The sequence below is a fragment of the Coregonus clupeaformis genome, unplaced genomic scaffold, assembly GCF_020615455.1.
Source record: "Coregonus clupeaformis isolate EN_2021a unplaced genomic scaffold, ASM2061545v1 scaf0010, whole genome shotgun sequence".
Classification (NCBI taxonomy): Eukaryota; Metazoa; Chordata; class Actinopteri; order Salmoniformes; family Salmonidae; genus Coregonus; species Coregonus clupeaformis.
In genome coordinates, this window is record NW_025533465.1 from 1,686,731 (window position 1) to 1,703,749 (window position 17,019).

A 17,019-nucleotide genomic window follows, 5' to 3' on the forward strand; every position below is an offset into this window, starting at 1 on the left:
TTATAACTTAACCTTTATACAGTGGGGGAAAAAAGTATTTAGTCAGCCACCAATTGTGCAAGTTCTCCCACTTAAAAAGATGAGAGAGGCCTGTCATTTTCATCATAGGTACACGTCAACTATGACAGACAAAATGAGAAGGAAAAAAATCCAGAAAATCACGTTGTAGGATTTTTTATGAATTTATTTGCAAATTATGGTGGAAAATAAGTATTTGGTCAATAACAAAAGTTTCCCAATACTTTGTTATATACCCTTTGTTGCCAATGACACAGGTCAAACGTTTTCTGTAAGTCTTCACAAGGTTTTCACACACTGTTGCTGGTATTTTGGCCCATTCCTCCATGCAGATCTCCTCTAGAGCAGTGATGTTTTGGGGCTGTCGCTGGGCAACACGGACTTTCAACTCCCTCCAAAGATTTTCTATGGGGTTGAGATCTGGAGACTGGCTAGGCCACTCCAGGACCTTGAAATGCTTCTTACGAAGCCACTCCTTCATTGCCCGAGCGGTGTGTTTGGGATCATTGTCATGCTGAAAGACCCAGCCACGTTTCATCTTCAATGCCCTTGCTGATGGAAGGAGGTTTTCACTCAAAATCTCACGATACATGGCCCCATTCATTCTTTCCTTTACACAGATCAGTCGTCCTGGTCCCTTTGCAGAAAAACAGCCCCAAAGCATGATGTTTCCACCCCCATGATTCACAGTAGGTATGGTGTTCTTTGGATGCAACTCAACATTCTTTGTCCTCCAAACACGACGAGTTGAGATTTTACCAAAAAGTTCTATTTTGGTTTCATCTGACATTCTCCCAATCCTCTTCTGGATCATCCAAATGCACTCTAGCAAACTTCAGACGGGCCTGGACATGTACTGGCTTAAGCAGGGGGACACGTCTGACACTGCAGGATTTGAGTCCCTGGCGGCGTAGTGTGTTACTGATGGTAGGCTTTGTTACTTTGGTCCCAGCTCTCTGCAGGTCATTCACTAGGTCCCCCCGTGTGGTTCTGGGATTTTTGCTCACCGTTCTTGTGATCATTTTGACCCCACGGGGTGAGATCTTGCGTGGAGCCCCAGATCTAGGGAGATTATCAGTGGTCTTGTATGTCTTCCATTTCCTAATAATTGCTCCCACAGTTGATTTCTTCAAACCAAGCTGCTTACCTATTGCAGATTCAGTCTTCTCAGCCTGGTGCAGGTCTACAATTTTGTTTCTGGTGTCCTTTGACAGCTCTTTGGTCTTGGCCATAGTGGAGTTTGGAGTGTGACTGTTTGAGGTTGTGGACAGGTGTCTTTTATACTGATAACAAGTTCAAACAGGTGCCATTAATACAGGTAACGAGTGGAGGACAGAGGAGCCTCTTAAAGAAGAAGTTACAGGTCTGTGAGAGCCAGAAATCTTGCTTGTTTGTAGGTGACCAAATACTTATTTTCCACCATAATTTGCAAATAAATTCATTAAAAATCCTACAATGTGATTTTCTGGATTTCTTTTTCTCAATTTGTCTGTCATAGTTGACGTGTACCTATGATGAAAATTACAGGCCTCTCTCATCTTTTTAAGTGGGAGAACTTGCACAATTGGTGGCTGACTAAATACTTTCTCCCCCCACTGTAGCTGTGTAAAAACACTAGACCCACATTCCATCTGCATTATGCCCAAGTTGTAAAGCTTTCTCCTGGGTGGTGTTTGTCACTGTATTTAAAGTGTTTTTCTTTCTGCTGCTGAAGGTAACTGGATTGAAAGTGGTGAGGCTTTACTGAAAGTCCTGAGGAGGACTTCTCTAAATCACATGCTGATACACTGATACCCAGTTTATCTAAAGACCTCAATGTCAGTTGATTAAAGAACTACCAAATGGTGGTACTCTGTCCCATAACATATTTATTTGATAATTATGTTCAACATCAACAACTTTATTTTTTCTGTGGAATTGGTTAGTTATGTGTTGTCTTGCATTCCATAGGTTATATAGGAGGTTTGTTATACTATTAAGGGGGAACCATACTGTTTTGTGTCTTAATGTATATTTGTTTTGTTCCTATTTAAGGCTCTGGAACTGTTTGATGGAAAGTCTTATTCAATGTATATGCCTTTTCTAATATGTGTTTATGAAAATAAAGACTTCATTACAAAATAAATGCTGAGTTGTCGTTTTGTGCAATCCTGATGCTAAATCGTTTAGATGATTAGAACTTGTGAAAGCACAACATCTATGCATTCAAGCGGACAAAGGCTTGAGACCCATGTTCTATGTGGTTAGGTTAGTCTTTATGGTGATACCATCTATAATTTATGGCCTTACATCCTACCTCCCTTCCCCATTGGATAAAGGGGGGTTTGTGGTGTTTTTTTATCTAACGACACAGAAAACCACACTGCCATGGTCCTCCTCAACAATAAGAGGTTTCCTGGTGCCCTTTCCTGTCACCTACCAGTTACCCACAGCCTTTGTGTCCTTTGCAGTTAATCTCCTTCCAATGTTTTGTAACCTTTTAATATTTTTACATCATAGTCTTACATCATATACTGGTGCCTGCTAGAGTTATCAGTGATCTTCCTTAGTGCCAAATGAGGAGGAATCCTCAGCCTTTTTCATACTGGCCCCCCATGGGAAACAAACCCACATCCCTGCCGGCCAAACCCTCCACTACCTTGGACAACGCTGGACCAATTGTGCGCCGCCCATGGGTCTCCCAGTCGCGGCCAGCTGCGACAGAGCCTGGACTCTAACCAGGATCTCTAGTGGCACAGCTAGCACTGCGATGCAGTGCCTTAGACCACTGCGCCACTCGGGTTGGGATGAGTCTAAACGCCCCCATGCTTATCACGGGACACTACTCCTTGCAATACAGATAGCGCAGGTCGAGCTCAAAAACATGGGTGTAGGTCAGAGATAAGAGACCGTTTACGTGAGTTGTGAGTTCACTGGCTCCATGTGTGGTTTCAGTTATTAGGCCTACACTTGTACCCCATTACCTGTGTATGTCTGCCACGTGCCTCCTTTGTTCCTCACAATAAGGAACCTCAATTATGCATGTCGAAAAAATAGCCCACTACAACTAAATGCAGTTGTCACTTAGAGTTGTGTTGTGGCCCTCAGCTTTCTCCAAGGGTTCCTGTGGTTTGGTGGGACATATTGTCCCGTTGGAAGCACGTTGTAAACTTATTCTAGTCCCGCCCACAGACATGAGTGAAAATACTTTGTGACTTTGAATGCTCCACCTCTACAGTTGGGTTTGAGAAGAAAGTAAACAGCTTGGCTTGGACACTTGCTCACACCTTATCTCCTGTGATGCACGCACACAACTGAGTTGCGCTATACATAGTATCTCAGAGACCGACTGTCACGAAGCGAGAAGGAGAAAACAGACGTTTGGAGCAGGTTGTCTACCAGTTATGCAGTACAACAGAACGCGTAGGCCGCTTTGTTCTCAGAGGAGACAAAAAAATGACAAATGATAACCTGAATAAGCTGTTGGTATTTTGTGTATTATTTTACGCTCAGAAGGCGTCCATCGTGCATGGTGCACAAGCTTTGGAAACTAAAGGTAGGACACATTTTCCCCAAATATCCTACTTGTTTTCTTCACCTTCTATAACACAAGTGTTTACAATTACAACACTTATTTTTAAATCATGTTATATTTTGTATTTCGACATATGTTTGATGTTTTAGATTTGGGTTAAGATTTTGAGACATGTTATCAATTGTCTAAAGTTTTTTTTGGTGTTTCCTTGCACATTTTGGTGAATTTAATAGCTGTTAATAATAATCACTAATCATCAATAGTCATTCCTCTGGAGTGGTTTGGGGACTTACTTTAAGTCTTCAGCAGTGTTTACTAAATTGTCAAAACCAATAAGGTCCCAAAACCCATTTTCCTTGTGGACTAAGCCTTCCCTCCCTTGTCCACACAGTGGCTCTGCTCCTCCATGTTGAGCCAGAGAATCCAAAGTGCTTTGCTGAGGGGATGTGGGACCTCACCTGCTTCTGGGAGGAGGATGAGAAAAGGGCTGGCTCTGCTGATCAGTACTCATTCATATACACATACCAGTAAGTCATGATCTGGCAAAGTGTTCAGTTAATAATTGCTGCTGCGTGTACCATATCCTCTCACGCTGTCTTGGTAGAGGGTCTTGGTAGAGGGTACCTGCTATGAATATGTGTTTTGAAGTATGATCACCTCAATTGTATATTTAGCCTAGAAACTTGATACAAAGTGTGTAAACAATCCAAATGTCTCTCCTCCTCTGCAGGAATGAGAACAGCTGTGAGTGTGCCGTAACTGCCCTACCAGCAGCAGGCGGCAAGAGACTGTATTTTTGCAGGTTGTCCCAGACTCAATTATTTGTGCCCCTTGACATTCGGGTGTTTCAGGATGGCCTGCTGATCCACAACCGCAGTCTCTTCGTTGAACTTGTCTGTGAGTTATAGAGTTTTCGTTGTGGGTGACTTTTGGGAACTATTCCATTTGTTTTTCTCAGGATTTAGGAATGAAATGTTCTTCTCCTGTCTGTGTGTCAGTCCTGTTAGACCCGCCTGCCAATCTGACAGTGACGAGTACAGGGAAGCAGGGGCAGCTGAAGGCCAGCTGGCTGCCTCCCTCTCTCAAGTACATGAGCGACAGCATGATGTACGAGGTCAGCTACGCCATGGCAGGGAGCCACATTGGAAAGGTACTGAACAACACACACCTCACCAACACACACGCTTATATCAGAGGTAGAAGTTTGTTACCAGACAAGAGAAACGTTTGAAGTCTTTGTGAATAATGGTGCCGTTCCTTTATTGGCCTTCTGCAGAGATGTGTCAATGACAATGCATTATCGTCTTGTCTTCAGGTGGAGGAGGTGCAAGCCAGCTCTGAGCTCATCTTGCGTGGTCTGCAGTCAGGGACCAAGTACAATGTGCGCATTCGTGTCAAACTGGACGGCATCAGCTACAGCGGCTACTGGAGCGCCTGGACTGACCCGGTACTGATGGAAACAATGCCTGGTGGTAAGCTTCTTTCTCCTGCAGCAACATTCACATTGTCACCAAAAGAATGTGTTTGTCTTATGAGCTAAACAGCTTTATTCTATTTGTGAGGGATCCCTCCCTTGGATTTCATCCCTGGTGTAACCTTGTTGCTGTGCCATCTTATTTGCAGACTTGGACCCTCTCATCGTGTCCCTGAGTCTCATCATCGCTCTCGTCCTCACCCTGCTGTCTCTCATTGTGCTCATGTCCCATTGCAGGTCAGTTTCCATAAACAACAACTTTCCATAGTTCTTAGTATACCACTGTAACTACACTCTTTAGAGATATCCTCTGTAGAGACATCCTCAGTGGTAGATTTATGGAATAAGGCTGTACAATATTGTCCTCAGGTTCCTGTTGAAGAACATCTGGCCAATCATTCCCACCCCTGAAAGCAAGTTCCAAGGCCTCTTTACGGTTTATGGCGGTGACTTTCAGGTGAGTCTTTGTATCCTTGGAATATGAAACTCAGTATGAAGTACCTTGTGCAGTGTTTATCTATATCCTTTGTGTGTATTGTAGTCTGTTCATCTTGACTCAATATTAGTGCAGACTCCTGAACCTCTCTCATTCGGTTTGTCAATAGGAGTGGTTGGGCCACAGCACTGGAGGCTTATGGTTGAGGCCAGCCTACTTCTACTCCGAGGAATTCCCGGCTCCACTAGAGGTCCTCTCAGAGGTTAGCCTTGGTCCCGCTTTGCCGCCCAAGGCCTCAGAGGCACTTGGTGAAAAAGGAGAGGAGGAGGAGGATGAAGACAAGAAGCTAAAGAGGGTGGACTCTGCATTGATGGAGGGGTGGAGAGAAACCCCCCAGGAGCACTGGCTGATGGACCAGCTCCGGGCTTTTCATCAGCACCCTGCACCCCGGTCCCAGTCGTCTCTACTGGAGTCCCACGATGCCTACGTCACCCTCAACGCTCAGAACCACAGTGGGGAGGAGCCTCTTGATGACATATTGGAGGAAACCTTGCCCCTGCAGGTTCTCTTTGCCTCTGGAAGGGCATCCTCTGAATCTCGCTCAGACTTAGGCTCCCTCCAACAGAGCTCAGGGTCGGGCCGCCTCTCGTCACAGTCCAGTTTTGAGTACCCAAACCACACCTGGCCGCCCAAGGGCCCCGGGTACACCTACATGGCAGTGGCCGACTCGGGTGTCTCCATGGATTACAGTCCGATGAGCTCGAGTAAGATCGATGACATTGGGAAGGGAGTTATCTATACCAATGAGTACAAGAACGAGATCCCTGCACACAGAAGACCCATAGGTACGCCCGTCCACTTTGCATTCTGAATTAAGGCTAAGCTATGTAACAGGCTATGAACTGAGGCTTAAAGGTCCAATGAAGCTGAAAAACAGTTGAATATTTGCCATTGGGATGTTTGGCCAAGGCTTCTACATTGACTCGATCTTCTTGTCAGTGGAATGTAAAAAGCCAGGATGTAGGCTACTCTCATAACTATGCGATAACAGACAAACTAAAATGTACCGTAAACTAAAAAGCTTTGGTAAGGAAAAGTCAAAATTATCCCTGATAAGGATTGTATATTTCTTTGGATGTCATAAGCTCATTCTCACAATATCCCTTCATCAGAAGGCAGCTGTTTGAGAAATACATGAACAACTGAAACACTCTAAAGCTGATATTATAAAACACATGTAATGTGTATAATCTAAGATCATTGGATCTTGTAGGTACATTTATAAGGTTATTTTCTATATTTTTACTGGAATAACTAGATAAAGTTGACACTTAATTGTAAATATTGTGTTTGTCTATTGTGTATTGTACAAGAGTATCACTTGGTGTAACCCTGGTCTTAACATGAAGCTCCTGCAAGAATGAAGAGGTACTGTAGGATGTGCAGGAAAGTGTTTAGGCAATGTGTCACATTTCAGTATGATGCTATTGTACACCTCTTGCTTGCAATGCTTAGATCAACAAAGGTTGTAAAAGTCATCATGGTTCCAGTGTATGAATGTTTGTATATCTGTCTATCTAATTGTCACCTCATTGAATCTTACATATTATCATACATTTTGAGAGGCCATAATTGTTGAAACTGTAAATAATTTACATTTTTTTTTTGTTGGTTTAAATAAACACCAGTTTGTTGAAAATGTAGGTAATTCCTCCCACCCAACAAACAAAAATTGTGGTTTGGCTAAATGTATAGTTAGATTGAAAAAACTGTCCTTTTTTAAGTTGTCCCATTTGTAAAAATACAGTTGTATACATAAGCACATGTGAATATGACAACTCAATGTGGTAGGGCAGGCATACTCAACTCTAACCCTACGAGGTCCGGAGCCTGCTGGTTTTCTGTTCTACCTGATAATTAATTGCATACACCTGGTGTCACAGGTCTACATCAGTCCCTGATTAGAGGGGAACAATGAAAAAAATGCAGTGGAACTGGTTTCGAGGTCCAGAGTTTAGTTTGAGGGTGGTAGGGTATCGCAATACTTCTTCCATGGCAAAAATGAAAACACAAAGCAGACTAAACTCTTTGGTCCTTTAAAAACCTGCTGTAGGTAAAATAGTGTGCTATAGCTTGGAAAATAAATAAACATGACTCTGGATGACAATAAAATGATTTCCTAAAGAAGTTAAATCCGTTTAATGTCTTGTTTCTTTGCCGAGATAGTGGTATTGTCCCGGCCTTAGAATGTGGACAGTAGTTGAATAGGCATTGGGGAAAAGGGTATTTGATGTCATAACAAGTGAAGTTCACAACAATTTCCTTATGAGTGACGTATATCTTAGCATAATGAGCTGAGGTCCTGATCTGTCCAGAGAAGATAAGGAGCACAATCCCCTCACAGAACACAGGTATAGAACATAGCCTAGTAAATAAGGGAAAATCTTTTTAAAACAACCAACGTGAAAATTTGTTTAGAATAAAGGCTCCAATCAAACATGTTTTGTTTATTTTTAGTTTATTAAACATTTAGAATATTAACTAGTTCCTAATGTCTATTTTTAAATCCTTAGCTTTTCGGTTATTTTCAGTGTTAGTTTCTAAACAAACTGGTGAATGTTCCCTCATTTTTTCATTACATGTTATGATAATACTGTGATGATTACCTAAACTGAACTTCTGGCAATCTATAATTTCTGTATCTCTTTATAGTCAACAAAAATGTCAATATCATGCCTAAAATATAACATAAATGTTAAGCAATTCTGATGCGCCGCCATATTAGATATCTTCACAATGTATTTTTGTACTAATATGACTTAAAAATGTATGCCATTAAAGCAAATCAAATCAAATGTTATTGGTCACATACACATATTTAGCAGATTTTATTGCGGGTGTAGCGAAATGCTTGTATACTGTGTACCATTTGATGTTCTTGTTGTCCTTTAGTTGAGAAAAACGTGGGGAGACATTCTAATAGTCCCTGATAGCTAATAGCTATAGATGGGTTGGTTGTTTAGCAATAAAACCGACGGGTGCACAACTATGGGGGAAAATGGATGAGGTTGGCTTAGATTGTTGACAAAATGTACACTATATTTAGTCTCCAATGTTTATTAAAGTTGTACAATGAGCACTTGTTGTCTCTCAAATAAATTGTTACAGTTGTTGGTTAGCTAGCTAGCAACTTTTTGCCATATTAGCATAGAAGTGACATCAGTCAAAACAAGACATGGTATCAAGAACAAGATAAAACTAGCTGAAACGAGCCACTTAAGATTCCCCACATGGCAGTTTCTTGTCATTGTTGCTAGCTATCTGGCCATCCAGAATGACAACACACGGCTTTCTGCCCCATTGAAGCGTGTGGATCGTTTGTGACGTTCTCTGCTATCCCGTCTATAGCATCAGCCTAATCTTCCCTCTACAAATGATCTTCGAAAGCACCACAGGTACAACGGTTAGACAAAAAAAGTAATGTAATGGGAGTTGAATGGGTAAATGTGAAGTCACATTGTGTAGGAGAGATAAGACAACAGGGCAAGGGAGGAGAACAAACTAAAATTAGTGTGGCAGAGCAGTCAGGAACAGTAAGATTGAGTTTAATTCACGCAAAAACCTTGCTGAAAACTTTTTTTAAACACTAGTGAAAACCATTCTGTGCATTGGAAAAAACTGTTCCTCTTGCATCTCAGTCTTTGGGAATGCAATTGCTTGATATAAGTATATATGTTTTTTGCATGTCTCTTATTTCTTCCTCGTCCACTGGTAAGTCATTGAATGGATTTCAAACCATTGTAAACTCCATTGAGCGATTGGGGCGAATGACCAGTCGCCATTCTCGTGCCAGACTTGAGTCCTCCTCATCCTTAGCAAGAGAGGCTTCTGTGATCCCAGCACCAGAGAGGTAAACATGCCACGTGTTCTGTGGTCCTGCTACAGCAGGGGCAGAGTTCCAGTCTCGGTCCAAGGTACACCTAACCTGAAAGTAGCGGTCTAACACTGAGAGGACAGGGTCTGGGGCTGAGGGGTCCCCACCAGCATGCCCTTCCCACTCGGACTGGAACGAGGCTATGACCCGACAGGGAGCCAGGCTAGCGGCTCTCTCCTCCAAGGTCTGTGTGAGAAATGCAGCCGTGTCATACAGCAGAGCAGAGATGTGTGCAGCAGAGGACTGCTCTGCCTGCTGAAGGCCACCACTCACCCCAGGCCCGCGCAGGTAGCCCTCCAGTCCGTCCACGATGATCAGCGACGGAGGGGCAGCAGATCCAGAGGCTGATTCATGCAAAGAGGCCACGTCCTGAAGCAAATCTTCCAAGGACCTGGGGTATGCAAACTTGATTTTCTGCAATAAAGTAATGCCAATAATCATCAGAACTGTTTGCTTAGGTCTTTTCAGGAAAGCATTTTTTAAAGTGCTTGGTGTCAAGATAAGAAATTGTAATGTCAGTGAGCTAACCAACGATGAGTTCAATGGAGAGTGTTGTGTGTTATGTTTATCAAGGTTGTGCAAAATAACACAGATGCTGGACCAATGCTAGCCAAACTAGGTAGCTTTTATTAAGGCCTAGTAGTACAAGAATAGCTAATTACCTTCAAAGTTTCAGGGCTCAGGTTGGACATGGATTCCTGCAACGATCCTGGAAGGCTCTGAATTTGAACTTGAGTGAAAAATGACACTTTGAGCCCCAATTCAGCGGCAGCCGTCACCGCCGCAAGTAGCAGCAACGAACGGTTGATGCTACAGTCTCCGACCACCAATGTACTGCATTTTGATGGTGCTATGATTTTCAAATCCTTTGTTTTTCCAGAGTGTTGGATAAATGTCTTAAAGACGAGCGTCAAAATATCGGCCATATCTTACTTTAGCTATCTATCTACATGTATGAACTTGGTTTATCGTTGATAAAACGTTCTGCATGATGTGCAAAGAACATTTTCGTTTCCCGCCACGTGGTGTCACTTCCCGTAAGACAACTTCCGCTAGGAATAACAACAACAGACAGCTGTTGTCAAGATGGCGGATGGCTATGGAGGAGAAGAGGGTCCCCTGGACGCTAAAGAAGCCGGGGATCAAATAAAATCAATTTTGAGGCGTTGTAGAGGCCGTCCCAGGCTCACGGATTCTGACCGAGCACAAAGACGTCTCGAGTCCCGCAAGAAGTATGATGTTAGGCGAGTTTATCTTGGAGAATCTCACAAGGTTTGGAGTGAGCTTCGCCGGCGAACGAGTTTGAGTGACGCTGGACTTGCCGAGTACCTAATCCTGCTCAACTCCACGTATGGGGAGAGATACCAGAAAAAATACGGAGGGTATGTTTACGAATAATACATAAAATCAGAATATCAAACTAGCTAGTAACTAATATTGTTTAGGTAGCATATCCCCTCTCTCGTCCTCTGTTGACATTCCGATAAATGTGAGTCCTTTCCCCCTTTAATCAATTGGGTTAGCTAGCTCGTGCTATCAACTCAATAGTGCTTAACGTTAACACAGTATCCTCATGCAATAAAGTTACTGTCATATTTATATTCCTGGCCGCTAGGAAGACCACCCCCGAAGTATGTACAAAACTGAAAAGAGGTAAGAAAGAAAGACACATTTTATCCACTTACCCATGAAGAAAGGTAGCCCTACACGAGGGATTGATTGATACATTTATGTCGCTGTTGATACTTATTTTCTTACAGGGAAGAAGGAGAGAGTGTCTAGCCTTTGTAGCATGGTGACCTGGTACCAGGATCACTCCCAGACCTGCCCACATGAACCGCAGCTCAGAGCTCTGGAACCACAACCTGGATTCTCCACCTCTGCTATCTGGCAGTGTGATGCCGACCATTCATTTGTGCAGCACCTCTCCTCGCCACCAAGAGGGACCAGCGATCCTGAGATGGAGACAGAGACGGAGGAGGAAGTTGACAGGGACACTGGGACAGAGGAAACCGGAGGAATCATGACAAGGAGGAGGAGGAGAGAGACAGATGCCCACAGACAGCTCACTGGTAAGAGATACAGTACATTCAGATACTAATTTGGCTTTTAATTGTTCTGGGTCACATGTAACAGTATGGGAACCACTGATTTGACATAAACCAGGTAACCTGTATTTAAATGCATCTGTATTCTGTACCCTTTCCTAGATGCAGGAGGGGATTTGGAAGTGGCCGGAGCTCCGGTGACTATCAATCAGGTGGAGCAGGCCACGGCACTCAGCCAGCTCCCAGGGATGGAGGCCCCATCTAGGGATACTCCACTAACGGAGCACCTCTCTGAGAACCAGTCTGTCTGGGAGATGGAGGTGGTGATGGAGGCAGGCAGACAGCAAGCCCAGGAGTCTGACAACGAGGGGACAGGTTACAATGCTGTAGGGGAGGACATCAACCCAGAGGAGGAGGCGGAGGACCTGAGAAGAGACAGAGGAGATGAAGGAGTGGGTACATCACAAGATGGCTACGAGTGTGTTGTAGTGACTGCATCCCTAACTGACAGACTGGACAAAACCGATGAGGAGGACACCACACAGAAAATGTGTGACACAGTTGGTGTAGACACTCAGCCCAACCTCCATCCAGTCCCAGTCTCTATGCAGGTGCCTGGGCAGGGGGAGCTCTTTGATTCTCAGACACTACAGACTGTGGGGACCAGCTGTGAGATACCAGACCAGCGAGGAACTCTGGAGGGTTCTCAGGTAAAAAAAAAAACGTGTTGGGTCTTATACTCATTAGTCATTTGTCTTGGAATTTTATCAAAATCAAGTATTTGTCGTCTCTGAAAGCACTGCCTTATATAGTAGTCATATTAACATGTAGCCTATCCTATGTCCCTCTCCCTGTCATTCCTAGCTGATCATCATCACTGGCCCCAGCTACGAGGCTTTGGCGTCCGAGGGCATCCAGCTCAACATGGGGGGCGGAGACGTGGAGGAGGTCACCTGCACTGTCATAGAGGGCGTGGCTTACAACCAAATGTGCCAGTCAGGGGCAGACTTTAGGACGACAGAGGAAGACTCCATCACAGGTACTGCTGGCACAGAGTATTTTAGCCTTTGCTTACACTGACAGATAATGCATTAGAATATGCTGTAATTGCTGTATATGCTTATTAAAGGATACTGACATTGACAAGAATCAATGAAGAATATGTTGCTATTCCAATGGTTTGAGACATTGTTCTCATCAACCCCTCAGGCCTGAGTGACAAGGAGCTGCTCCAGCCCAGTGTTGAGTCTCATGGCTTGGAGCCCACCTGTGAGAGGGAGCTACAAAGAGGCCTGAGCAGGTGAGTGGCCAGCATGGAGAATTATGGGGATCACATCTGTAGAGACAAACTTGGATGGACATGCCATTTTCATTCCCGTCTTGACTTCCTCAGAGCACTTCTGTAGACTAACCACAGGCATCGCTCCCTTTTCTATTTCAGATGTAGGAGGAGCAGACGAGGTCCTGTCATCGAGGCAGACGGAATGCTCAAGATGTTCCACTGTCCGTATGAAGGCTGTAGTCAGGTCTATGTAGCCATCAGCAGCTTTCAGGTAAATAGACTCTTTCAGGCACTCTCCACTTCAGATTTTGCCTTGATTTGGAACACCTCGACCAAGTTCCGAATAAAGGAAATAGAAATGTACATGTTGCTGTAACTACCATTTCATGCTGTGATTCATAATATGTACTTTTTGTTCTTTGTATGTTCCCTGCAGAACCATGTGAATCTGGTTCACAGGAAGGGGAGGACCAAGGTGTGCCCCCACCCTGGCTGCGGCAAGAAGTTCTATCTGTCAAACCACCTGCATCGCCACATGATCATCCACTCAGGTGGGCACACACATACAAACAACTCTAAATCTGGGCTATACTGATATACATTGGCGCATGAGATAGTAGTAATGTAGTCATATGTACAGTGGGGAAAAAAAGTATTTAGTCAGCCACCAATTGTGCAAGTTCTCCCACTTAAAAAGATGAGAGAGGCCTGTAATTTTCATCATAGGTATACGTCAACTATGACAGACAAATTGAGAAAAAAAAAATCCAGAAAATCACATTGTAGGATTTTTTATGAATTTATTTGCAAATTATGGTGGAAAATAAGTATTTGGTCACCTACAAACAAGCAAGATTTCTGGCTCTCACAGACCTGTAACTTCTTCTTTAAGAGGCTCCTCTGTCCTCCACTCGTTACCTGTATTAATGGCACATGTTTGAACTTGTTATCAGTATAAAAGACACCTGTCCACAACCTCAAACAGTCACACTCCAAACTCCACTATGGCCAAGACCAAAGAGCTGTCAAAGGACACCAGAAACAAAATTGTAGACCTGCACCAGGCTGGGAAGACTGAATCTGCAATAGGTAAGCAGCTTGGTTTGAAGAAATCAACTGTGGGAGCAATTATTAGGAAATGGAAGACATACAAGACCACTGATAATCTCCCTCGATCTGTGGCTCCACTCAAGATCTCACCCCGTGGGGTCAAAATGATCACAAGAATGGTGAGCAAAAATCTCAGAACCACACGGGGGGACCTAGTGAATGACCTGCAGAGAGCTGGGACCAAAGTAACAAAGCCTACCATCAGTAACACACTACGCCGCCAAGGACTCAAATCCTGCAGTGCAGACGTGTCCCCCTGCTTAAGCCAGTACATGTCCATGCCCGTCTGAAGTTTGCTAGAGTGCATTTGGATGATCCAGAAGAGGATTGGGAGAATGTCATATGGTCAGATGAAACCAAAATATAACTTTTTGGTAAAAACTCAACTCGTCGTGTTTGGAGGACAAAGAATGCTGAGTTGCATCCAAAGAACACCATACCTACTGTGAAGCATGGGGGTGGAAACATCATACTTTGGGGCTGTTTTTCTGCAAAGGGACCAGGACGACTGATCCGTGTAAAGGAAAGAATGAATGGGGCCATGTATCGTGAGATTTTGAGTGAAAACCTCCTTCCATCAGCAAGGGCATTGAAGATGAAACGTGGCTGGGTCTTTCAGCATGACAATGATCCCAAACACACCGCCCGGGCAACGAAGGAGTGGCTTCGTAAGAAGCATTTCAAGGTCCTGGAGTGGCCTAGCCAGTCTCCAGATCTCAACCCCATAGAAAATCTTTGGAGGGAGTTGAAAGTCCGTGTTGCCCAGCGACAGCCCCAAAACATCACTGCTCTAGAGGAGATCTGCATGGAGGAATGGGCCAAAATACCAGCAACAGTGTGTGAAAACCTTGTGAAGACTTACAGAAAACGTTTGACCTGTGTCATTGCCAACAAAGGGTATATAACAAAGTATTGAGAAACTTTTGTTATTGACCAAATACTTATTTTCCACCATAATTTGCAAATAAATTCATAAAAAATCCTACAATGTGATTTTCTGGAAACATTTTTCTCATTTTGTCTGTCATAGTTGATGTGTACCTATGATGAAAATTACAGGCCTCTCTCATCTTTTTAAGTGGGAGAACTTGCACAATTGGTGGCTGACTAAATACTTTTTTTCCCCACTGTATCCTGCTATGACATGTATAATACAGCTTTGGATGTTAACCCGTCTCTAAAGTGAATGGTTTTGACCGCATGGAACTTTAAGGAGTGATGCTTCACAATCGCTTCTCATCTAACCGTGCTGCCCGTGAAATGATTGCTGACCTGGTTATAAAATCACCCAACTTTACACTGGTCTGTAGAATGGCCATGTAAAATTACCAAATACAATGGCTGTTAAATACACTGGCTGCATTCAGCAATAATGTCTAATGGTGATTCTGAACCACTTCCAAATACAATCTAAATGATGAGAGCCCCAATCAGCAGAGAGGTTGATGTTGAGTCATAGTGACTCAACATTACAAGCATCTGAATTCTGCGCCTCCAGACCGTGCCCAATCCCAACTAACTTTGTCCCCTCATTTTTCAACAAAGTTTGTCGCAGATGCCGATCTAATTCTTCATCAAACTTTGTGTAGGAGTCCGAGACTTCATCTGTGAAACGTGTGGGAAATCGTTCAAACGGAAGAATCACTTGGAGGTTCACCGGCGCACGCACACAGGAGAGACGCCCCTTCAGTGAGTGAAACACTTTGATCACTCACATGTTTTTACTCCCAGACAGTTTATTTCATTTTCTCTACACATTTTATATTTATGTTTTGTACAATATATGCAATTTTGTCTGCCAAACAGAAATGACATTACTGGTTGCACTCCTAAAAACATTTTCTGCAGATTAGAATAATCTTTAATGTTTCCCCTTCATCTTGTCTCCCTCCTCCACCCCTCTACCTCTTCTGCAGGTGTGAGATCTGTGGGTACCAGTGTCGCCAGCGAGCATCTCTCAACTGGCACATGAAGAAACACACCCCCGAGGCCCACTACAACTTCACCTGCGAACACTGCGGCAAGAGGTTTGAAAAGCTTGACAGCGTTAAGTTCCACAAGTTAAAGAGCCACCCAGACAAACAGGCAACGTGAAGGGCAGTGCTGCTGGAATGTGCACTAAATATTAACTGGCCAGGGTCAGACCAGAAAGGGACTGAATCTGTCTGACACAAAGAACAAGAGAGGAAGAGTGCCCATAGAGACAGGTATGCCCTTTTGGGGAAAGAGCAGCTCTTTTGAATGAACACTAAGGACATTGCTTATTCTCCCTCCCTATAATGGGCTTTAGACCCTGCTCTCAAAGCTGTGCTGGACACAGCTCACAGAGGCAGCCTTGCTGTTGGTGTAGTACATTTCAGCACAGTTGTTTACATAACGTGTTGTACGCCTCTAAACCATACTGTCTCTATACCATATTATTAACATATCCATTGATTTTCTATTTTTTAAATTCATTTTTATACACTTGTCATCCACATAGTTGTAATGTACTTGTTGGAAAAAAAGTCATTTTTGTTAATGGTTGTGTTCTCACGTCAATACATGTACATGAACTGATGCCTGCTGGTAAAATTCCCAAACTAACATAACTTACATATTCATGGGGAAATGAAAATGTAACCTATTGAGTATTAATTGTAACAATGTACATGGATGTAAAGGACATGATGTCATGTATTCAGCAAGAAGAGTTGTGTTGTCACACAAGTGGGCTGCCTACATTGAAGTAGAGAATTGGTAATATTTTGGTCTACAGTCTTTGTCGTTGACCTGACCAAGGAGTAGTCTTTTTGAGTGAAAGTCTTGCATCATCTTTCAGGTCTGTCTATGTTGTGCTGTATGTCTATGAACAGAGTGATGTTGTCTTGTGGTTCTAAAATGGCAAATGTCCTTTTTGAAAACCTTTTTTTTCTAAAGATCCAAAGCAGAATCGCTAATTTATAGTAATGTTATTTTCCTGTTTTCTGTATCACTGAAATTATCAATGTAAAATATGTGAATATGACCTAAATAGATTATGTACATATTTCTGGAAGAGACATTTGTTTGAGACAAATGTAAAATTAAAAAAGGAGTACTCTATTGGAGTTTAGGATTGTCTGATGTGGCAAGGAAAGTCATAATGTGAGTGTTGACACACAATGAACTGGCAAACATGTATTTTTAGTGCATGGTGGGATGAATGTAAGACACATACCAGA

The 17,019-nt window shown here is 43.3% G+C and overlaps 3 protein-coding genes across 3 annotated transcripts; 2 read left to right on the forward strand and 1 right to left on the reverse strand.

The window, feature by feature from the left end:
• The first annotated feature begins 3,245 nt into the window (after positions 1–3,245).
• On the forward strand, positions 3,246–7,635 carry LOC121550985 (erythropoietin receptor-like). Its single transcript, XM_041863473.2, has 8 exons — positions 3,246–3,553; positions 3,924–4,059; positions 4,263–4,429; positions 4,531–4,682; positions 4,848–5,004; positions 5,156–5,243; positions 5,376–5,463; positions 5,612–7,635. The coding sequence occupies exons 1-8, from the start codon at positions 3,454–3,456 to the stop codon at positions 6,311–6,313; spliced, it is 1,590 nt and encodes a 529-aa protein (XP_041719407.1). The 5' UTR covers positions 3,246–3,453; the 3' UTR covers positions 6,314–7,635.
• A 1,098-nt stretch (positions 7,636–8,733) lies between these two features.
• LOC121550983 (ATPase SWSAP1-like) lies at positions 8,734–10,407 on the reverse strand. The gene is made up of 2 exons (XM_041863469.2): positions 10,039–10,407; positions 8,734–9,790 (listed from the first exon to the last, which is right to left on the reverse strand). Exons 1-2 carry the CDS (start codon positions 10,300–10,302, stop codon positions 9,233–9,235), a joined length of 822 nt encoding a protein of 273 aa, XP_041719403.1. The 5' UTR covers positions 10,303–10,407; the 3' UTR covers positions 8,734–9,232.
• Positions 10,357–16,900, forward strand: LOC121550982 (zinc finger protein 653-like). The gene is made up of 10 exons (XM_041863468.2): positions 10,357–10,758; positions 10,992–11,029; positions 11,137–11,448; positions 11,587–12,134; positions 12,289–12,463; positions 12,634–12,724; positions 12,866–12,977; positions 13,143–13,257; positions 15,406–15,505; positions 15,733–16,900. The coding sequence occupies exons 1-10, from the start codon at positions 10,463–10,465 to the stop codon at positions 15,908–15,910; spliced, it is 1,965 nt and encodes a 654-aa protein (XP_041719402.1). The 5' UTR covers positions 10,357–10,462; the 3' UTR covers positions 15,911–16,900.
• Positions 16,901–17,019: the final 119 nt, after the last annotated feature.